General features: G+C 32.6%; 4 protein-coding genes across 6 annotated transcripts; 2 read left to right on the top strand and 2 right to left on the bottom strand.

Annotated features, from left to right (window-relative positions):
- Positions 1 to 1,228, bottom strand: LOC133327989 (uncharacterized). The gene has a single exon (XM_061536538.1). The coding sequence runs from the start codon at positions 1,222 to 1,224 to the stop codon at positions 1 to 3; it is 1,224 nt and encodes a 407-aa protein (XP_061392522.1). The 5' UTR covers positions 1,225 to 1,228.
- A 1,584-nt stretch (positions 1,229 to 2,812) lies between these two features.
- LOC133327981 (testis-expressed protein 10 homolog) lies at positions 2,813 to 4,881 on the top strand. Its single transcript, XM_061536530.1, has 2 exons — positions 2,813 to 4,019; positions 4,087 to 4,881. Exons 1-2 carry the CDS (start codon positions 2,813 to 2,815, stop codon positions 4,848 to 4,850), a joined length of 1,971 nt encoding a protein of 656 aa, XP_061392514.1. The 3' UTR covers positions 4,851 to 4,881.
- Positions 4,882 to 4,918: 37 nt separating this feature from the next.
- On the bottom strand, positions 4,919 to 6,778 carry LOC133327997 (WD repeat-containing protein 46). The gene is made up of 2 exons (XM_061536546.1): positions 5,144 to 6,778; positions 4,919 to 5,077 (listed from the first exon to the last, which is right to left on the bottom strand). The coding sequence occupies exons 1-2, from the start codon at positions 6,773 to 6,775 to the stop codon at positions 4,928 to 4,930; spliced, it is 1,782 nt and encodes a 593-aa protein (XP_061392530.1). The 5' UTR covers positions 6,776 to 6,778; the 3' UTR covers positions 4,919 to 4,927.
- A 2,434-nt stretch (positions 6,779 to 9,212) lies between these two features.
- Positions 9,213 to 22,665, top strand: LOC133327980 (casein kinase II subunit beta). Of its 3 annotated transcripts, none has more exons than XM_061536528.1 (7): positions 9,213 to 9,254; positions 10,551 to 10,626; positions 12,933 to 13,035; positions 13,106 to 13,297; positions 15,524 to 15,713; positions 15,776 to 15,857; positions 22,566 to 22,665. In XM_061536528.1, exons 2-7 carry the CDS (start codon positions 10,555 to 10,557, stop codon positions 22,662 to 22,664), a joined length of 738 nt encoding a protein of 245 aa, XP_061392512.1. In that variant the 5' UTR covers positions 9,213 to 9,254; positions 10,551 to 10,554; the 3' UTR covers position 22,665. The 3 variants fall into 3 exon arrangements, with proteins under 3 accessions (XP_061392512.1, XP_061392511.1, XP_061392513.1); XM_061536527.1 differs by lacking the exon at positions 9,213 to 9,254 and adding an exon at positions 9,454 to 9,565; XM_061536529.1 differs by lacking the exons at positions 9,213 to 9,254; positions 22,566 to 22,665 and adding exons at positions 9,455 to 9,565; positions 16,210 to 16,303.
- Positions 22,666 to 23,428: the final 763 nt, after the last annotated feature.

The following is a 23,428-nucleotide window of genomic DNA, read 5'->3' as shown; positions in this document are numbered from 1 at the left end:
CTATTTTTTCTTATCTTCAACATCTTCATATAGATAATCTTCAGCTTCGTATAGTTGCCGTTGGCGATTGGACATAAACTCATATTCCTTGTAATCCTCAGCATTAGCATCTAGCATATGATCCGAAATGCGATATTTTTTCCGTTCTGGAGTATTTTTTCGCTCTCGTCTTTTGGCCAGAAATGCTTCGAATTTTTCAGCACTTTCGGCTGCTTTGGCTAGTTTATTTTGTATTCTGGTAAGTTGGCTTTCAGTTGGCAGTGATGATGTGGTGACTACGTCTACCTCACTTGCAGGAATACTACTATTACTACTACTGGCCGCTTGATGTTGTTCCCAGGCCTGTTTGGACTTACGCATTTTTGTAAGTATTTTCAACATAATACCTTTATGATCCAAACCCAAAACATCATGACGCATTTCTGGTAGTTTTGCACTTAATGAGGTGGCTGGCGGGGGGTTTTCGCTCGACTCCGCCTCTTGCTTTTCAATGATTTTCGGTGTATTGCTTGCCAAGACTTTATTACCATAAAATTCATTTTTAACAACATCTGTGGCATTTTTCAGATAATCTTCCAACTCCTCAGGCTGCTCCTCATCCTCTGGCCCGAAATCCATATTTCTCAATAAAGATTCGACTTGCACAATATTTGACATAATTTTATCTTTAACAAATTTAATGCGTGGTACAACACCCATTAGGTCCAGCTGTGATAATTCATGCCTTAGCAGCCCAGCACAACGTTGAAGTTCTTGTTCCAGTAGAGTGTCCTTTGCCACATCACCCGTTGTTATCCAATAAACATTGACATATGCAAAGTCCTGGGATATTTTCACCCGTGATACTTGCAAACCTTTTCCTAAGATTTTCTCCGAAATCTCCCCGGTGGCCAAGAGATCGGTAATGTGTTTCATAAACAGTTTATTTAAAACTGTCATGCGGCGGGAATCGTTTTTTCCATTGCCCGTATTTGTTTTCTTTCCCCCAAATGGGGATTGTTTAAAAACCACATTTGTGGCACCCGTATTATCCGCAATAGGAATCCATCGTTTCTTGCTGCCCTGCACACGATTACCAAACAGTTTGGACATTATTTTCCCCTGCTTGAATACATTGCTGGTACTTTTGCTCTGCAGTGCTCCAGTCTGTAGTTGTAAACATCGCCGTTGATGGTTTATTGTTTTGGAAATATATTTACAGGTTGTATGTTGATTTCGTAACATGTCTTTGTTTATGTTTTGGTTTAATTATTTTGTATTTTATATACTAAAGATATTTAAATAATATATTTTATACTGTGTTATTTTTTGGCTCCCCAAGAGAGGCATATGCTCTCACAACAGCTGATTTTTGTTTACAACAAAGGGTACCGAAATGCTCATGTAGTAAAGCTAAAGGTGCCTTTATACTATATGTATTTTATATATGTGCTGTCACTTTATGTGAAACATACGGAAATTTCAATGTGCCAAAACGATATGTAATTAAAAATGTATTTTTTCGAAAAGGATGCGCTCTATTTTCGTATTTGAAACACAAGGAAATCAGCTGTTGGAAGAAAATATTTGAATTGAATAAAAAAAGAATGATAAGGCAAAAATTATGTCGATTTTTTTTTGATTTTAAAGTTGTCCTTGGAATGTTGTTGAGTATACTCCGAAGGTTATTTGGCCGCTATATCGCCATGAACATTGAAAGGTTTTACAGGTTAAATTCTATTTTCTCCAGAAACTTGATTAAATCATTAATTTTATCAAATAATATGTCGATTTAAAAGAAAGGAATGTGTTTTGTTTATAGGTTATGTCATATCAAAAATACAGGTTTGAACGCAAAAACTAACAGTCTTGTGTACGCTGCTAATTTTCACACACATAAGGAATTACAAATGAATGAAAAAAGTGACAGCACATATGTAAAATACATATTGTGTAAAATACCATTAAAAAGGTCAAACAGTTGTTTTCTCTCTGTTTAGTGTCAAAAATATGGACTTTCGAAATTTGTTTTGATTTAATTCGAATCTACACTAATTCAAGAATGTCCCTACAAATTTCAAGTAAAAATCTCAAAAACTCTTGAAAATATAGCCGATTTATTGTGTCAGCATCAAGTGACGGCTAAAGAGCTTCTCAAACTTTAAACGCGTTTTTCTCTTTTGCGAATGGCGGGCACGATAACTCAAAAACTAATAACCCAATCGATTCCAAATTTTTACACGTTTCTCTGTGAGTGTATAGCTATCGTAAGAACTAGGATAAAGCCAATCGGTCATAACTATAAACGCAAACAAATGAATTAAAGATTATGATTTCCTCCCAAAATCCAATAGACAATGCCATGGAATGTTTGTTTCATGCATTACCATTACTTCTAGACAACGCGGTAAATTCAATTATGTTTGAATATATTTCAATTTATTTGACATGGTATTCAAAACTATACCCAAAATATGTATTTTTATTTGATAGCACAAGCCATCTTGGGAAAACATTATAATCAGCTGGTATATTATGTAATAATTAGGGCACGTGCCCAAGTTTATTTTCGAATCAAAGGTCTATAATTCTATTTTTTTTTTCTGAGGATAAAGCCCTCCTGTCACACAATTTATATTTTTTTATTCAACGACTTGAATTTGTCATGTTGCCTGGTGTTATATATTTTCTTTAATAATCGATAACCGTTCGTTAACAGCTGATCCGTACACGTGCATTTGTTTACAATTTGTTTCCCTACTGATAGCTCTGGACAACCAGCAAACTTAAAAAAATAATTTTAAATTAAATTAATTTTAATTAATTAAAAACAATGGGCGGTACACACAAAAAGAAGCTGAGAGCTGAAAAAGCAAAAGTTAAACTTAAAGGTGCCAAACTGCCGAAAGGTTTAAATGTAACCAAAACTGAATTCAAAGTACGAAAAATTACCATACGCGAACAATTGAAGGAAGCCCAATTTGTGGATGGCATCAAACAAGTCAATCTTAAGGAATGCCTGTCCAAATTGAAACATCACAGTTCGAATTTTCGTAGTGAGGCATTGAAAAATCTACGCGATGCTATTGCCATAAATCATCCGGGAATTATGGGCTGTTTGAGTGAACTGATCCAGGGTATATCAGCTGTGTGCTTGGATCAAGAACGTGATGCCCGCAGGGAGTCATATAAAACATTTGGTGCCCTACTCGCTTTTCTTCCCCTAGATGCGGTGGCACCATTCTTTCACATTATTTCATCGTATTTACGTTGTGCAATGACCCACATCCAACCGAATATCCAAGAAGATTCTCTACTACTGTTGGATGTTCTATTGCAACATATACCCACATTGGTGGCTAGCCATAGTGCCAAGATTTTGCATAATTTTTTGGAAATGATATCACGAGTACGTGCCGAGGGCGATAAGGCTGGACGGATGTTGACCGTAAATATGGGACAAAAACAGACAACCATAAAATGGCGTTCCAAGGTGCTGTTGCGTTTGCAACAAATGTTGGAAACATTGGCCGAATATAAACAAGAACAGAGGCAAGAAGCCATCTTAAGCGGTAGTAATACCAGTGAAGGATTGATTACGCACAGCATTAAGACCCCACAACATTATGGTGTTAAACGTCAATATGCAGCCAATCAGCATTGTGATTTATCCAATATATTCAATCGTTCTGTGGGTAGCTCTGCAACGGCCAATGATGACACAGCTGTGGATGAATATGAACAACTGCGTTCATATGTAGATCACTTGATGCCACTGCTATTGGAATCATGGTTAGAGGTACGACCACAACAGACAACAACATCATGCAGTGTGGAGACCCTATTGACGCTGGATGCCAGTTTAACTTTGAAAATCGTTTTGGAAATTATTGAAAATCTATGGTCGCTCATTGAGATCTATGAAGAGCAGGTGAACAATCATGATTTGAGTTTGTGGTTTAAGGATCAATATGCGGATGTTTTTGCGGCAAATTTCTTGCAAAGTTCCTATCCTTATCAACAGTTTAATGCAGATGAAGGTGAGGTTATAAAATAAATGAGAGAATTTTTTTTATTTTAAAATGTTCTTTTGCTTTCGTTTTTCAGATTCCGGCCACTCCAAAAAGAAGACCAAAAAATCCCCCAACACCTTGTCACCATATTGTCTGCAACAAAATATAACAATTGGTTTTTTGATGTGCCGCTTTTATGCCAATGCCTTGGATCAGGAGTCATCAAGATTTAATGCCGTCCTCAACTATCTAAGCACCATAATTGACAGCTCTTTGGGTCACAAGGGTTCCCAGGATTATTTGCCATCCTTGGTGAAAGCATTGCGCGCTTTACTTTTACAATCTGGTCAACGTTTGTGTGATTTGCACAAAGAATCCACCACAAAATTGCTACGAAGTTGCATCAAGGCATTTTTGGAAAATCGTTTTGGTGAAATTTCCTCGAAAATTTTAATTATACTTTGTGAAATCGTACAAAGTCATGATCTGTGTAAGGTCTATGGTGCTGAGGAATTTACGGAATTTCTTAAATTCTTACCCAATCTACTACTGAGGCCATCTGTGAATGTGGCCTGCCTCTTGGCAATGAGTAAATTGGGCAAACAACAAAATCATGTATTCATTGATGCCCTCCGGAATATCCTATCAAAAGTTATAGAGCATTTACAAAATATACAAGTGACTGGTGCACCGAATGTCCTTGAAGGCAAGAAACACATTATGAATTTGTTCTACTGGACAAATCCCCAACAGAGTGTCAACGAATTGGAGCTGACAAAAATAATCGATACAGCTGAATCAAGTATAACAGATAAACGCATATCTGGATATTGTAAATATATATTAACCATAGCTTAATATTTCTATTTTACATTTTTCTATTCTCTCTTCTTTTTTGTTTTAAAAATAGACCTTAACCTAAACAAAACAACAAATTATGTTTTTCTTTTAAGGGGTTTGGGTTTAAAACGATCCAATACACTGGGTTTTGTATCTTCCAAGGGTATGAAATCATCACCGCCCTCTTCCACTTTGTGTGCAGCAATGATTTTCTTTTTCGCCTCACGTACATCAGCAATGAATTCCTAAAATTGGCAAAACAAAAATGAGGTTAATATTTAATTCCCAATCATGTTGAGCAATAATAATACCTTTCTCTTTTGATCCTTAACAATCTGTTTGTTGCGTGCCGCATTTGCACTACCACCTTTGCCTTTCATTTTACGCCTCGAATTCATTTGTATCTCTGGCGGTTTCAAGAAGAATATCGACCGTTTGGCATCAATCTTCTCTTGCAGCGTTGGCTCATCAACTGTGGCAATTTCATTAGGATCCAATGTAATAAGTTCGGCGGGTATTTTCTCCAACAGTGAGTGGACTTCATGTTCACGACGTTGCGATTTAGTCTGCATGGGATTATCTTCCAGGGCATCATAATTAGGTTCTCCAGAACCGGGAACAAGCAACGATTGAAAACCATTTGCCGTTGAAACACCCAAAATATCTTCATATGGACAGAAGCGTAGGCCATGGACGAAGGAACCACAATGTTTGCGTAAATAAGGGCGACTGGCCGTCTCACCCATTATCAGATTGTGATATAATTCAACATAGTTGCCCTGACATATGGACAAGACACCTTTTTGTGAGACTTCAACTTGATTGGCGGGTAAACGTAATTGATATTCCGCCAGGGGACCACTCAGGGCACGTATATCCCACACCTTTACTTTGCGATCCAAACCGGCAGTTATTAAATGTTGTCCTTTATGATCCACCGTCAAGGCTGACATTGGTGTTGGATGACAAAGCAACTTGGCCAAGGGTTCTCTGACCTTTGGTGACCACATGGACACCACACCCTTACCACCACCAACACACAGGACTCCATTGCTAGGATTTTGCCGCATTATACGTATTTCACCCAATTTTGTGCCATAATTCCCCACCAATTCACCAATGGACACATCCAGCCAAGATAAATAACCATCCTTATTGCCTGTCGCCAGTAGGAAATGATATGGCAGGAATTCCATACGATTCACCCGATACATTCGTTTAATACAATGCAACTCCGTACCCTGATTATCATAAATATACACGTGATCTTTTTGGGCACAAGCAAACATGGTGTGGACATGTAGGAAGCTGACATCCGCCACCTCTTCCATAACATTCATTTCACAATGCATTTTCTTGGTGACCCAGTCAAAGGAGGTGACATGGCCTTTTCGACCACCCAACAACAAATGTCTTCCATTCTTGGAATATCGCATGCTGTATGGACCGAAATCTAAATTTAATTTAAATAGTTTGGAGGCTGATTGTATGTCCACATTTTCGGCAATTTCTTCCTGGCGATATTCGGCCGTTACTTCACCCTCATCAGCTTCAATGAAACCCTGTTGTTCGGTCAGCAACAATTCGGTTCTTGCTGCCTGTTCCGTGGCATATTCCAAATACACCTCCTTACGTTGTTGTTTTTCCTTGAAGTACTTCGTCTTAATACCAGCCTCCTCGACATTTTCGCCTCGATTATATTTCTCCAGAATATGTTTGGGTATATTTGGTCTCTTGTCCTCATACTTCTGTTGGCCCTTCTTCCGCTTCAAATGTGGCTTCAATGGTTTCTGAACATTTTGTTCTACCTTGATTATTTCGCCTTTGAATTCCTGTTTTATTTTCGGTTTGTGTTTGATCTTTTTCACTTCAGATTCATCAACGACTTCCTGAAAATAACGTTTAGTCGCTTTCTTTTTGGTAGTTCCTTCATCTTCACCCATTTTATAGAAGCGATTTGTTTGAAATTGATTAAATTATTTCCAAAATTCCTTTGGTTTTTGAAATTACAATCGAAAATATTCCACACAACGTGCTTCAGATCAAAACTAAATCAAAATAGAATGTCACACAAAAGAAGATGGGAGAGGTATTCACTACGAAGTGTTAATTAAAAGCAGAAAAGTGTTCCCACCGATTTTATGTTGGATTTAAACGGCATTCACATTAAAACTTTTTAACGGGTTAGCCTACTTTATTTGACATTTATACAATGGAATTTAAACGGGTTAGCCTACTTTATTTGACATTTATACAATGGAATTGACATTTTAAAACCACTGTTTTGAAAACCATATCAAAAATATTCAAATTTAATGTAAATAATAATGATTTTTTTACCGCGTTATTTGGAAGTAATTACATTGTTATGGATGAACAAACATTTCATAGTATTCCCTTCTGGATTTTGGGAAGAAATCATAACCATCTTTCGAGTTTTTTGATATATGTTGAAGAAAATTCATATAAAAAAACTTTTTTTTTGTTTTTTTTTTTTTTATATTTGACAGAAGAAGCCACTACCTACAAGAAATCATAACCTTTCATTCATTTTCGCGTTTTTAGTTATGTGTTGAAAAAATGTGAAATAAAGACAATCACTTGTTGTGTATATGTATTTTATATTTGACAGAAGAAGCCACCGCCTACATAGTCGAAAAATGTAAACAAAAATACAAAATATCAATAAATTTTTATTTATTTTCAAAATTTAATTTTTTTAATTTCAGAATAAATTTGAAAAACATGAATGAAAATCTTGCAAATTTATAATTCTATAGATTCCAGATCATTCCTCCAATTGAGTCATTGCCATATGTAGAGGTAACTCATACAAAAATGCTAAAAATAGCATTGAAAATGGTAATTTTTCATTGCAAAATCCCCTTTTCCACAGGCAAATTGTTATTTAGCAAATTTTTGGTTTTCTCTTTTGAGATTTCCGCTTGCTTTTCAACTAGCAAATTTTTCTTTGCCAACAGGTTAGTAAACAAAAGCCGGCTGTGTGTCAGTAAAACGAATACATTAAAAAGGAAATGTCAACAAAATTGTTTTCAACGAACAGAGCAAAGCAGAATTTGCGTGTACCGCAAATTCTAAACAGGCAAAGTTTTGCTTTTCTTCCTCGCACCCCTCTCGCCCACAAACTCAGAATTTGCCAAATAAAAATTTGCCTGTGGAAAAGGGGACAAAGGGATTTGCTGCTTCACATTTTCCCATTAGGAAATTTAAATAAATTGTGAACCAGAGGGCAACGAACTTCTGTTGCAATTTCTTTGATTTGATAATGTATAATAGTTTACGCGCGATTAATACTCTTTAAATTAATATAATTGGAATTCTCATGCCGATTCATGGTTGGAACCCCTGTTCAGAAAAAAATTAAACGCAGATACTATATTTTTCCATCGTCTGCAGATTTGGGAATATATAAAAAATAAATGTCAAATATTTCACAAAATTATTTTGTTTTTTTTTTCTGGTTCCCTCTGTATTGTAAAGCTCAAATTGTATTATCGTATTTTTTATTTCACATATAATGAGTTCAAAATTTTCCTGCTGGGTCGTTTTACATAAATCATAAATGTCATATCGAACTTGACACGACTATTACGATACAATCAAATCAGCTGAGTGTTGCAGTAACCTTGTATAATTGTACCATGTATAATACCATGGTACACATGAATTCCAACTTCATATAAAATTCACTATAAATTTTACTATGACTTGCACTGTACATAAAGCGGTTAAAAATGTTAGTTTGGCCCAAATTTTGAGCTTTTGATGGTTATTTGACATATAAGCTATCGAATTGACATTTGAGATCGAGTGAATTTCGTAAACATAATCGCAGCATTAGGCAGTTAGAACACGTGTAGACTACTAAATTCACACTATTTCAAATGTCATTTCCATAGCGTATTCGTCATATTAATCATGTTCACAAATCCAGAGAATTATATTCGACATATACACTATGGAATTGACATTTGAGATCGAGTGGATTTCGTTAATCTAAACGCGCTATTAGTAATCAACACAAAATCTGACAATCCAAACTGATAGTATGTACTCGTCTTTAATATTTATATGTTTAATCTTTCTTGTATTAGAAAAGTCGATTTAGTTATCTTTGCCAGCATCTAGCCATTTATTGTAGTAATATTCGTTTAAATTATATTATAATTAATAATTTATACAATTAAATATTGTTTTTAAAAGAAAAAAACCTCAAACATATGTATACAACAACGAAATGAATTCGACTCAGTGAAATGAACTATGGGAACTAGATAAATTGTGTGATTTGATAACAGTTCCAATCGTTCACTTCACAGAGTCATTACTATGAACTAGTTCGTTCCGGAACGACACAACTCTATTGATCGCTTCTAAACGTGGTCGTGTGGTTTGATAAAGGTAAGTTTTACCGGATTGGTAAACGTTTTAGTGCAATTAAATGTGAAATTAACAAAAAATAAATCTATTCGAGGCGCGTCAGTTCATAAAAAGAAATCAAAGTTTGTGAATAAATGCAAAAAAAGTGCAGCTTCAAAAACTGTGAATTTTTATTGGTAGAAAAAGTTTTCAAACAGTGATGAATGATGAAGACAAGACAAAAAAGAAAATAGAAAGAAAAAAAAAACGAAGAAGAAGAAGAAAGGGATACCGCTACACCGAAAAATATCCGCACATGCGACCAAACAATATGAATATAATATGAGTAAAAAGTACAAACATATAGACAGACGACGATGACAATTGATTGCAACCAGCAGGAATGATGCAACAAAGTGTAAATGCTAATAAACGACAGCTCCATAAAAGAATAATGAATTATAACTTTTTTTGACAATTTTTTTTGGTCGGTGGAATAATACTAAAGAAAACGGCGGCGGTGCGGACATAAAATACAATAAAAGAAAAGAAATTTCCCTTTTTTCGGCTCCTACTAAAAAAGAAGAAGAAAGTGATGAGTGTTGAAAAGATATTTTTTTAAGAAAATATAAAATTGTTTAAAAAAATAAAACAAACAAGTATAGTATTTGTTGCAGAGACAAGTGAAAAACATATATATTTTTATTTAATTGTTTTAATTTAGTGAAAAGTTAATATTTTCTAAAAATATAAAAGCAAATGTGAGTTTGTGTGTGTTTCACCAAAAAAAAAAAATAAAAATCAAAGTCAACATTGTAATGTTAACGGCGCGGGCGTGACTTTTTTTGGCTTGCTAGTGCTAGTGGCGGCAAATAGTAATGCTTGTGTGGCTTGCCATTAGTATTTAATTGTGAACTAAATAATTAAAAAAAAATAGAAACGTTGTAGTAAAAAATAAAAATTAAGAAAGGAAAATATGCATTAGTTTTGTGTACAACAAATGTACAACAATTTGTAATAACATCAAAGTAGTTTGTGTGCTAATGAACGGCGTCTTAACGCCGTCCTGTGTCTAACTTCTTTTGGGCTACGTTCTCTGCCAATAGACGGCAATTTTCTTTTCTTTGGCCATTAACTGAAATTGAAGGAAATTTCATTTGCTTTTTAACTTGCCAAGGAAACGAAAAAAAAACAACAAAGTGTGTGGCGGCTGGCCACATAAACATTATTTTGGTATTTAGTAGCACATTTCGAGGAATTTCAATTTGATATTTCACACAAAATTACTCGTATACGTACGTACTAACAAATAAATTTCTTTTTCGTTTTTTTTTTCAGAAAAATGAGCAGCTCTGAAGAAGTGTCTTGGGTTACTTGGTTTTGTGGTCTACGCGGTAATGAATTTTTTTGTGAGGTAAGTAGCAGCAGCAGTTGTATGTTTGTTTGTGTGTAACATATTTAGATATTTTAGTATGTGCCAGTGCCAGCCTGCCTGCATTTCAAAAAAATCACTGTGTTGTGATTTAGTTTGGATGATTGAATGAATGGATGGATGGCCATTTAAAGTAAATATACATATGATGATGATGAATTGCATTTTGTTATCTAATCATCATATTGTTGATTTACATTTATTTTATGTTTCGGAAAATAGTGGATCTTCTTCTTTATGTGGTGGCGGCGACCCATAACCCGGAAGAAGAAGGTGCAAATGTGATTTACTTTGCCGTCCGTGTCATCGACGTCATGCATTTCAGCACTATCATCAGCTTTAGAAGAAGACTACACTAACTGACAATGATTATGACCTGCCTGCGGGCTGACTGACACACCTTATTACTGAGATTATTGGATTTGTTGTTTGTAGTCTGTTTTCGGGATTGTTCATAGTGTGTTGTTATTTATAATTTCGTGTTGCTTTCATGTGACTGAATGTTTTTTTTCGTTTTCTTCATTTTGTTTTCATTTCGAACGGGGATTAAATATCTGTCCGTCCGTCCACACAATAATGTTTTATGACATTTAACGAATGAAATTTTGTGTTTAAAAAATGAGGGAAAATACAGATGAACCTTTCTTGTGAGGAACATTTTCAAGCGGTAACATATGCCGTACAGTTTTGAATTTGCTGTACAAAATCCATTAGCATTCACATCTATTTTGTGAAATTCCTTTACTCCTATCTGGAAAAATATACATATATAAAATATTTGTTCCATGTTTGTATCAACCATATGCGCTAAATAAATATGCATGGTAAATGCTCACATGAGAAAACAATCTGAAAACCCCGGAAAACTCTACGAATTATAAACAAAAATCCTAATCTGGGAATTAATAATAATCAATAATTGCAAACTGTAAAATCCTGAAAAATATACAGGTAACAAAATACTAAAGGTAGCTGCATCGTGACTTCATAGAAATTAATACCGTTACGGTCAAAATAATAGCAGCACACACCGGAGAAACATATATTGATACTGGATCCCGACATTATGTGCGACCTTCGCAGAAAAAAACTTATGATTGCTAAAATGATCTACGATGGTGGATCACATGTGATGATTTGATGAACGGTTTTCTCGCTCCTCTCTTTTATAAATTGTCCTATAAATCCCCTACGGCACGTCTATAAAAACTCCATCCCTTCAGTTTGTCTATATAGACTTTTTCCGCCACGCGTAAAGGGCAGAATACACAAATTTGATTTTCAGCATTGCTTTAGTACAAGATTGGTGCCTCTACACGCTGATCGGAAAATCGTCTACACTTATAGCTAATAATTTGAAAATGTTATTGGCTGTCAGATCAATGAAAGTGAATTCTTCCTTTGTTTTGGGTTATAAAGACAGCAGCAATGATTCCGAATATGTTTTGTCTATGCGATCTATGTCGAAAATTCTACCAAATATCATCCCTCTGATAATAGTGATTTCTTAAATTCTGTACATGCATCTTCATAGCATACTATACTTAACGGCTTTGCCTGCTACATCATAATTTGTATTCTGTCTCAGGAGTAAAATTTAAAATCAATTTTAGACGCTTCTGGAGATGCTGTAAGAAAAGTTCTAACCTACTAAGAACAATTGTTCATCGACGAACAATTCCCCTTTAATTGACTCGATTGTATCCAGGTCATCGTCGTCTAATTTAATTTAGGAGTCAAACGGGGTACGACTTCTCTTTTAAAAGGTTGGGAACTATTCCTTTTCAAGTAATCATAAATTATAGGTCATGTACTGTGAAGATCGCACTTTTTTTACTTTGTCCTGTAAGATTTCATTGGTATTTTCATATATGAATTATACTTAGTCATAGCCTGGTGTCCGCCAGCGTTTTTACGATTTTTACTATACCTTTTGTATTTTTTTCTCTAATGGACCTCTGATGGATTTGTAATTACACATGTAATAAGTTGAACATTGACTAAATCTATATTTAAAAAATCTGGGACATATTCTCCGTATTTTGGAAATTTTCCGTTTTTAGATCCTCCAAACTCTCAATTCTCAAAACACTCTTGTAAATCATGTAAATGTAATTTTGAACATGTTCTCTATGTATGTGATACGCTTTTATTTCTATGGAATTTTTCACATTAGGCTCCTGACTTATAGAAATTTCTTATATATATATTTTTTCTTATATTCTCTATCTGTATTTCTAATTTATTTCAAATATATTTTAATGATCTATTTTTTTAATATATTACAGGTTGATGAGGACTATATACAGGATAAATTCAATTTAACTGGCTTAAATGAACAAGTACCGAATTATAGACAGGCTCTTGATATGATTCTTGATTTAGAACCTGGTATGTTAAAAAAGAAATATGAAAATAAATTATCATTATTTTTTTATTATTTTGTTTTATTTTATTATAGAAGATGAACTCGAAGATAATCCATTGCAATCGGATATGACCGAACAGGCAGCTGAAATGTTATATGGCTTGATACATGCACGTTATATATTGACAAATCGTGGCATAGCACAAATGATTGAAAAATATCAAACAGGAGACTTTGGTCATTGTCCACGTGTGTATTGTGAAAGTCAACCTATGTTGCCATTGGGTAAGTTTTGTGGGAATTGCATTTTTTTGTTGTTTCAAATATTTTTTTTTTTATTTTGTAACTTCTAATTACGATATTTATGTAAAAAAGAATTTATTTTGTTATAAAGCAATGCCACATCACCCCAATATGTCTAATATGAGCCACATAACCAAAGGCGAGAGTCGTCGTATAATAGTGACTGTGTAGGATCTCTAAGTCTGTCATTTGCAATATCGCAATTTCGTTTATTAGCATAACTCCAATGAAAAAACTATCGACATTTTAAATTGAAAGGCTTTATGTTTAAAAATAATACAAAATTGTTCGGTGGGCGTATTACACTAAAAGCTAACCTCTTCTAGCCGAAAAAAAACGACACCAATTTTAGCATAGAGGTCAATTCGTTTAACCTCGACAATTTGTAGTGCAGTAGAGGGATCGTTTAGCGATTGTATTAAATACTCACAGTTAATTTCTTCGGCGTAGAGTTTTTAACGTTGCTTCATGCTGCATTAGCTCGATTCTGCGATGAGTCATCATATCAGTCGTCATCACTTGCGTCAATATTAACGCCGCCGACGTCAAACTAAAATACAACACTTGACATTCTCCAAAAAATTTTGGATTTTTTGCAATTCAATTAAAAACCAAGGAATATACCCCTATTGAGAAAAGATCGCATCAAAAATGTGAATATTGGGAATTCACACACCTCAGTGTGGTAACAGGCAAAGGGAAACGAGGTGGACACGTGATTCCTTTTGAGAATATGCATAGAATCATGATGTTAAATTATAAACAAAGTACAGGTCACATTTATCATTCGATTTGGATTAAATTTCATTTATTTGGCCCAAGGACGAACCCTATTGAAATTGTGAAAAATAGGTTCACATTTATTTTCTTCCGATTTAAGTGAAATGGTGCATCAAAGTCCCTATATATCTTTCGATTTGCACGAAATTTTGCATAGCATACTGACGTGTGTTAAGTTTCGTGAAAATCGGTTCAGATTTAGATGTAGCTCCCATATATAGTTTCTTCCGATTTTACGTAAATAGTGCACTAAAGACCCATAGCTAGGCCGATTGACACAGCATATAAATATATCCAAAGTGGTGAATGGTCCAGTCCGACTTTACTACTTTCCTTACTGGTTTTCTGTGGCGTCTGGGGATTTTCATGGGGTTTGGAATCTAATTTTTTTTCTAAAGAATAAAAGTCCTTAAAATTGATGTATGTTCAAAAAGTTCCTCAGAACTGATGTCTCTTACTTTTCTATAGAAAAAAATAGCCCCTCAGAACTGAGGTCTGATTTCTTTCTATAGAAAAATAGCCCTCAGAACTGAGGTTTGATTTTATTTATTTATTCCAAAAATGCAATATGAAGCCATTAAAGGCCGATTCAATTAAATTGCAAACTGAGGTCTGATTTTTTTCTATAAAAAATAGTCCTCAGAACTGAGGCCTTATTTTTTTCTATAAAAAAATATAGACCTCAGAACTGAGGCCTGATTTTTTTTCTATAAAAAAAAATAGTCCTCAGAACTGAGGTCTGATTTTTTACTATGTTAATTTGTCAGCCGGCTGAAACTCATCGAAATTTGAAATCTAGAATGGGTGGTCGGTCCCCTTAAGAAGCCCTCAGAACTGAGGTCTGATTTTTTTTCTATAGAAAAAATAGCTCTCTGATGAACTGGGGTAATATTTTTTTATATAGAAAAAATAGCCCTCAGAACTGAGGCCTGATTTTTTTCTATAAAAAAATATAGACCTCAGAACTGAGGCCTGATTTTGTTTCTATAAAAAAAATAGTCCTCAGAACTGAGGTCTGATTTTTTACTATGTTAATTTGAAACTGCTGAAACTCATCGAAATTTGAAATCTAGAATGGGTGGTCGGTCCCCTTAAGAAGCCCTCAGAACTGAGGTCTGATTTTTTTCTATAGAAAAAAATAGCTCTCTGATAAACTGAGGTCTGATTTTTTTCTATAAAAAAAATAGTCCTCAGAACTGAGGCCTGATTTTTTTCTATAAAAAATAGTCCTCAGAACTGAGGCCTGATTTTTTTCTATAAAAAAATAGTCCTCAGAACTGAGGTCTGATTTTTTACTATGTTAATTTGCCAGCTGTTGAAACTCATCGAAATTTGAAATCTAGAATGGGTGGTCGATCCCCTTAAGATTTTTTTTTTTAATTTTTTTTCAATATTTTTTTATACTAATATATATTTGTTTTCCCCAAGGTTTATCGGATATTCCCGGCGAGGCAATGGTTAAAGTATATTGCCCCAAATGTATTGATGTTTATACACCAAAATCATCGCGTCACCATCATACGGATGGTGCATATTTTGGTACTGGTTTTCCACACATGTTATTTATGGTACATCCAGAATATCGTCCTAAAAGGCCTACTAATCAATTTGTTCCAAGGTATGTTGTTTAAAAGCCCATTTTATAAAATATATATTTTTATGTCTTCTCTTTTTCCGCAGACTTTATGGCTTCAAAATTCATAGCTTAGCTTATCAAATACAGCTGCAGGCAGCAGCCAACTTTAAAATGCCACTACGAGCGGTAAATTTAAAATGAAATTTATTTTAAATGTAACAAAACAAATTTATTAAAATTCATATATCGTTTCCCTTTTTTCCTTTCCTCCCAAAAAAAAACACACTTATGTTTATTTAATTTTAAATGTTTTGTTTTTTTTTTAACAACAACATAAAAAACACACACACCAAAACAAAACTTACTACTACTACTCTCACTCTCGTTCTTTTTCTTAAACTCTTTTTTTTATTAAATTGTTCAACTCAAATCAAACTCTTTTTGCATTTACATAAAAAAACAACAACTAAATTTATAATAAATATAATTATACATAAAAAACAACAACAAAATTATGGAAAAATTTAAATAAAAAAAGAAAAATTAATAAAAAGCACACAAAAACTTTAAGAACAAAAACAAAGTAGAAAAAAGGAATTCTAATTGAGAACTAAACAAAAACAAAACAACAACATGTAAACAGAATAATTGAAATTAAGAGGATTTTTTGTATTGAAAGAGTACGAGCCCCGCCCCTTTATCCTATCCCCGAAAAAAAAAACGAAAAAGCGAAAAACAACAAAATCATCACCACAGTTGAGATAGGAGAAGATCGATCATATAAAACCATTTTTACCACATCTCAAACCCCCCAGCAGAATTTGTTATATTGATTTTTTTAAACGAAATGAGGAGGAGATTTGTATGATTTATTATTTTAACCACAAACCAACAAACAAAACAAAATGAAACTCAAACATCCATCATTTGACTTTCATTACAAAAAAAAAATATTTAATGAAAACTAGACGATCTTAATAAACAAAAAAAGAAAAAAAAACATTTATACAAGCAACGAATTTTCATTTTTGAATCAGGAAAACATAAAATCACCACCAACCAAAAAAACCACACAAACATACATACAACACTTACAGTGCCACAAATATTTGGTTTTTGTTTTGGGCCTTCTTTTTTCAATCATTGTTATTATTTACCAGTAGCATATATATACAAAATTCCATTTACCCCCGCCATTGCGACGCCGCTCCGTGCTGTGCATTATGTGTTCAGTTCATATGTATGCATTTTCCATGTGAATTTGGTTTGCCATTCCTTATTTGTCATATGTAACAATAGAGAGAGTCCTACTCTGTGTATACTTTATCATCAAGCTACTACAATTACTACAAAACCATAAGCCAAGGAATTCAACAACATTTGCCAAATCACATCATCATTGTCATCATCAGCACCTTCAGAAACTGAAAACAGAAACAAACCAACCAACCAAGAAAAAGGGACAACTGCAGCACATCATCACTTGCATTTTGTATCAACCTGTTGTTGTTAATGTAAACTAACTCTGCAACAAAAAAATATAAATAAAAAAATAAACCATGAAAACAAAACATCATTTTCACATCAATCACAGCCAATAATAATAGCTAATAATGTATTCCTGTGTTGTGTTTTAGAAATTGTACACCTTAATTTCTGTATATTCGATTGATTTATCATCTACGTACCAAAAAAACATTTCGAAACTTTTTTTCTAATCTGAAAATGTGCAAAAATTTAGAAAACAAAAAGTGTAAGGAATATCCTCCTCCTCCTGGGTACGTCGGTGATCGATCTCATGTCGTCTTCTGCTTGTTTGTTGTAATTTGATCAATTTTCATTTTTGTAAAATAAAACGAACGCACAATACAATAACTAAAGCTTGCGATTAGTATTTCTTTGTAAATCTGTGTATTTGTGTGTGTAATTTTACCAAATTTTATAAAAAAAAAATTATTACCAAGATGCTGATTTTATCACAAAAAAAAAACATACACAAACAACCACCACATATACAGGTGCGTGTGTGTGCCTAATGAGAAATGAAATTTGAAATTTAAAAATTACCAAAAATTTTTCGGCAAAAAAAATCTGCAGAAAAAAATCTTTGGGTTCTAATTTAAAGAAAAGTGTTCTTAAAGTTGATGTCGTTTCTACAATTCCTCAGAATTGAGGTCCGTTATTTTTCTATAGAAACATTTGTCCACTCAAAGTCCTCAAAACTGAGGGGCGGGTGTCTGATTTTTTTTATAGAAAAAACGGTCCTCAGTTCCTTAGAACTGAGATCTGATTGTAGATAAAATTTTTCGCAGATCTGAGAACTGATTTTTTCCTATACAAGAAAAATATTCTCAGAGTTGATGTCTGATTTTTTCTATAGAACAAATTTTCCTAATTGATGTCTGATTTTTTCCATCGAAAAAATCCTCAGAACTGAGGTCACATTTTTTTCTATAGAAAAAAATCCTCAGAACTGAGGTCACAAATTCTTCCATAAGAAAAAAAATCATCGAAACATTTTTTCTATAGACAAAATTTATCAGAACTTAGGTCACATATTTTCCTATAGAAATTTTTCTGAAAACTGTGATCTGTTTTTTCTGCAAACCTCAGAACAGAGGTTACATTTTTTTTCTATAGAAAAAAATCAGAACATTTGTTTCTATTGAAAAAATTCATCAGAACCTAGGTCACATATTTTTTCTATAGAAAAAATTCCTCAGAACTGCGAAGTGATTTTTTTCCCATGGAAGAATCTGATTTTTTCTATATAAAAAACTGAGATCTTGTTTTTTTTCTATAGAAAAAACTGAGGTCTAATTTTTTCTAGAAAAAAATTTTTCTATAGAAAAAATGTCTTTCTATAGAAACAATTCCTTGCTATTAAAAATGTACTCAAAACTGAGGTATGAAATTTTCTATAGAAAAAAACAGTCCTCAAAACTGATGTCTAATTATTTTCTATTGGAGAAATATCTCGGAAAAAAATTAGAAAAAAATGAGAGACCTCACATTTTTTTCTAATTTTTTTTTCTATAAAAAGCTGAGCTATTATTTTTTGTCTGTAGAACGACTGAAGCTTTAGCTTCATTATTTAGAGATTTTTTTTCTTAAAATTTATTGAAATAATCTCCTGTTCCCTCATTCTAAGGCACACAGACACACACACACAACCCTTTTGTATGAATAAATGAATATTCCAAATTTTTGTATAAACAAAAAATCAATCAGAAAATCCAACAAATCATCATTGTTCATTTATTATTTAAGATTTTTTAAATCATATTTTTTTCAATATATATTTTTTTGTCAACATTAGTATATATTTTTTTCAGTTTTCTTTTTGTTTTTAACACAAAACAAATATTTTTCTAGTATAAAAAAAACCCAAAATAATGATAATAAAAATTAAAAAAATATATATAATTTAAAATTAATATTAAAAAAAGAGAAAAGAAAACCCCCTCAAAAAAGGAAAGAAATATATAATAATAAAATTAATCATACAATTTAGTGATTTAATAAATGTTTAATTAATTTAATTATATGAAATGAAAACAAACCGAAAACCCCTAATAGAGTAATGTGCTTATTTACGAATAATTATATATAAATATTTAATTTGAAACAAATTAAGAAACAAAAAATAATAATAAAAACAACACATCTTCCATAGATTTCATTTTTATTTATTCATTTTTCACATTCCCCCTTTTAGAAAAGTAGTGCTAATTATTTATTTTTTAGATATATAATTGATAATTTATATGGATATAAAAAATATATTAAAGTAGAATGAAGTTGGGATATTTTAAAAACTGAAAATAAAAAAAAATGATAAAAAATATTAGGTTCACATTTACCGAAGGCATGGTGGGATTTTTTTATTCTGCATTTATGGAAACGAAGTTGTAGCATCTGAAAGTCTTTAGCTTAATATTTTAGAGAAGATCATATTTATTTTAGAGAGAATCATTTCAAAAAAATATTTTCTACACTCTTCTTTAATGATTGTTTAATTTTGGTTTATTTTTAATAAATATTGGAAGAAAATAAATATTTAAGGTAGTTCGTTAAAACCCAATTTAAATTTTTTCTAAACCTAACCTTAAAATGTAATATTTAAAGAAGAGTGTTGTATGCTCTCCTAGCTCACGGCATGTCAGTTAAAAAAAATTAAATTAAACAAGGAGGTCCATCCCTATTCCATTTATAAACCCAGACACTTTACACCCAATTGTTGATAAGGAGAAATATTCATAGGAAATTCCCTTAAAAATTTTTTTTTTTTAAGGTTAACGGTTTCATAATTACAAACATAAAACAACAATCCTATATACATATATAAATATAATACAAAAAATCTCCCCATTTGTATAATTTGTAAAAGCGGCAGCAAGCAGTGTAACATCAATATCATCTAATCTAATTAAGTCCACACTGAAGTGTAAAATCTCATCACCCATTGTCCTGTGGTGTTGCTTTGTGTATATCGATGTTATAATAACTAAGGATGTATGTATATGTATGTGTGTATTGGTTAGTATATTAGTTTATAAGGCAAAATATTAAAAAAAATCAAAATTAAAATGGAGTCATTGTTATCATGAACAAAAGCAAGCAAGTGAAAAAAGCATTAAGTTCGACCGAGCCGAACTTTGAATAACTGACAGATACTTGAAATGAAAATATTGGAAACATAACAAAAAGTGGACCTATAATGACAATCGATTCTAACCACCAATTAAAACCCTCGAAACACTGAAAATTCGGGGGTTCCCTTAAATGGGGTCTATGGGAAAAAATTGACCTATATTTATAATTTTTAGTGAAAAAATTTGGCACGCAATAAGAACCCATTATACCAAATTTCAGCGAATTCGGTTGAAAAGCGCGCTCAAGAACCCAAAAAAATAACGAAAATTGGTGGGTACCCTATTCGGTATTTTGGGGTATTCGGGCATGTTTTTGAACAGAATTAGCTGTAAATCATTTTCAAGTTGGCTAGAAAATCTTACGAAAAAATTAACAATATTGACTTATGTTTGAGGGTAATCCCCGATATAACGGTACCCCTTAATATTCGGTATTTTGGGTACATGTTCCAATTTAATTGGTTGTAATTTGTTATTTTTGGTGGTGCGATATGGTATTAAATCTCTCTACTAAAAATTCTCTATATTAGTCCACGTTTTTTGAGAAGACCCACACATAACACTACACACCAAAGATCAGTATTTTTGGGGAGCTTGAGCACATTTTTCAGTCGAATTGGCTAGAATTTAGTATTTTGAATTTTTATTGCATAGCAAATCTCCCTACCAGAAATTATCGTTATCGGTTCACTTTTGACGATAGCTCCCATTTTGTGTTACCACTCATTATTTGGTTCTTGTTGGATAGCAAATCTCCCTAGCAAAATTATTCATATCGGTTTTCTTTTGAGAATAGCTCCCATATGGGGTAACCCTCATTATATTTGGGGTTCTCATTGCATAGCGAATCTCGGTACCAAAAATTATCGACATGGGTTCATTTTTTATGATAGCTCCTCGATATTTTGGTAAGATTTTTCAATTAAACTAGCTATAATTTAGTATATTGAATTTTCATTATGTAGAAAAAAATTCTACGAAAAATTATCGACATCGGTCCAATTTTGAGGATAGCTCCCATATAACGATACCTCCCAATATTCGGAATTTTGAGGATACTGATAAGTTTTTTAACTGAATTGGCTGTAATATGCTTTTTGGGGTTCTCATTGGATAACAAATCTCCATACCAAAAAATAATCCACATCGGTTCACTATTTGTGGTAGCCTCCATATAACGGTACTCCCATTTATTCGGTATTAAATGGTGCTTGGTTACGTTTTTCTACCAAATTGGCTAAAGGCTGGTATTTTGAATTTTCATTGGATATCAAATATCCCTATCCAAAATTATCCATATCGGTTCACTTTTTATGATAGCCACCATGTAACGGTACCTCCCAATATTGGGAATTTGGAGGAATTAAGATAAGTTTTTTAACCCAATTGGCTCTAATTTGATATTTGGTGTTCTCATTGCATAGCAAATCTTGGCTATAATTTGCTACTTTGAGTTCTCATAGGGTAGCAAATATCCCCACCAAAAATTATCGACATAGGTCCACTTTTAAGGATACCTCCCATATAACGTTACTCCCCAATATTCAGGTTTTTAAACTGAATTGTCTATAATTTAGCATTCTGAATTCTCATTATGTAGCAAATCTCTCTACCAAAAATTATCGACTTAAGTCCACTTTTGAGGATAGTCCTCATATAACCGCACCTCCCAATATTCGATATTTTGAGGAGTTTGGCCACTTTTCAACCAAATTGGCTATAATTTAGTATTTTGAATTATCTACATCGGTTCACTTTTGAGGAGGTGATATTGGAGGTTAAGTTTTTCCACCGAATTGGCTTTTCCCAGCAAAAATGTACCATGAGTAATGGTGGAGGTTTTAAAAAAATCGACTCAGACACGTTTTCCCTTAAAATAGTTAGCAGATTTTAATGAGTATTTTTTATCGATCAAACCTATTATTGAATTGCCAAACACACCTATAATATTGCTGTGTGTGTGACATGATAACAAGGCTCCAAGTATTGAATTAATTTCATTATTTATAATTACAACAAAATTAATCATTTAATTTTTCTTTCTCACCGCCTTTTTTTCTTTGCTGCACACTTGTATGTGTTTATGCTCTCTCACTCTCTCTCGCTCTCATCACAAACAATTGCACATTCATCAATCAACCATTCTATCATGCATTAATTTTGGCATCCAAACATACTGGCATCATCATCATCCCAAACATCCTCCCTACCATACCGACACCAACAATTGTATTTACAGGACTATATTGCCCTATGTCAAGAAATACTTAGCCGACCATGTCCCGATGATGAAGAAGAGGAACAAATTGAAGTTGAAGTTGAGAAAAAGGAAGAATAAAAAAAAAAACAAAAATAAATAAACGAAAACCCAAAACATACAAATCCATGAAAATGTTGTTCATGTTCTTTTCATTTTTTTAATTCATAGTTTTTATGATTAACAACAAAATAAAAAAAACTGTAGTTAAAATTTTACATTAAAAAAAAAGAAACGAAAACAAATACAATATATATAAAAAATCGCAAAAATATATAGAGAAAATTTTTGTGTGCATTTTCATTAAATCAAAAAATGATATAAAAATAAACAAATTAACCACAAAAATAAAAAAAAATAAATCAAAGTATCCAAAACCATTTGTAAATAGTCAGCACAAAATACTATTTCATAAAATTGAAAAAAAAAATATATATTTTTTTATTTCATTTTTTTTTATTTGTTCACTTTTTTAGTACCCCAAAAACACCCATTAGGCTTATTGCTGCATCACTTCTATGATGGTACACACCATTTTCTGTGACCTTTTTTCGAGCTTAGCCTTTCAGCGTTAGCACCCCTTGCACCTTACTTCCTATCTGCACCTGTACTCATAAAGTTCATTACATATGCAGTCTATATTTCACAACTAAATAAGTAAAATGTAGTAAAATTCGGGATATCTTTTTTCAATGTTATCGACAAATATATTTCAACTAAATAAGTAAAATGTAGTAAAATTAACGGTTTCTCCATATCTTTTTTCGTTTTCAATCAAATTATACAATTTAGACAAATAATCATCGATAAAATTAAAACATATATTTTTCATTAAAAAAAAACTA

Source organism: Musca vetustissima, unplaced genomic scaffold (genome assembly GCF_032173495.1).
Source record: "Musca vetustissima isolate MV318-11 ecotype Yass unplaced genomic scaffold, APGP_CSIRO_Mvet_v1 utg20399, whole genome shotgun sequence".
NCBI classification, from domain to species: Eukaryota; Metazoa; Arthropoda; class Insecta; order Diptera; family Muscidae; genus Musca; species Musca vetustissima.
Note: the sequence above shows the minus strand (reverse complement) of the source record. Positions and strands in the feature narration are given on the sequence as shown.

Coding starts and splice junctions, on each gene's coding strand:
- LOC133327980 (XM_061536527.1), top strand. Junction 13,036..13,105: donor GATTCTTGATTTAGAACCTG/GTATGTTAAAAA, acceptor ATTTTATTATAG/AAGATGAACTCGAAGATAAT. Junction 13,298..15,523: donor TCAACCTATGTTGCCATTGG/GTAAGTTTTGTG, acceptor GTTTTCCCCAAG/GTTTATCGGATATTCCCGGC.
- LOC133327989 (XM_061536538.1), bottom strand. CDS start 1,224: ATGTTACGAAATCAACATACAACCTGTAAATATATTTCCAAAACAATA.
- LOC133327981 (XM_061536530.1), top strand. CDS start 2,813: ATGGGCGGTACACACAAAAAGAAGCTGAGAGCTGAAAAAGCAAAAGTT. Junction 4,020..4,086: donor ACAGTTTAATGCAGATGAAG/GTGAGGTTATAA, acceptor TTCGTTTTTCAG/ATTCCGGCCACTCCAAAAAG.
- LOC133327997 (XM_061536546.1), bottom strand. CDS start 6,775: ATGGGTGAAGATGAAGGAACTACCAAAAAGAAAGCGACTAAACGTTAT. Junction 5,078..5,143: donor TTAAGGATCAAAAGAGAAAG/GTATTATTATTG, acceptor TGCCAATTTTAG/GAATTCATTGCTGATGTACG.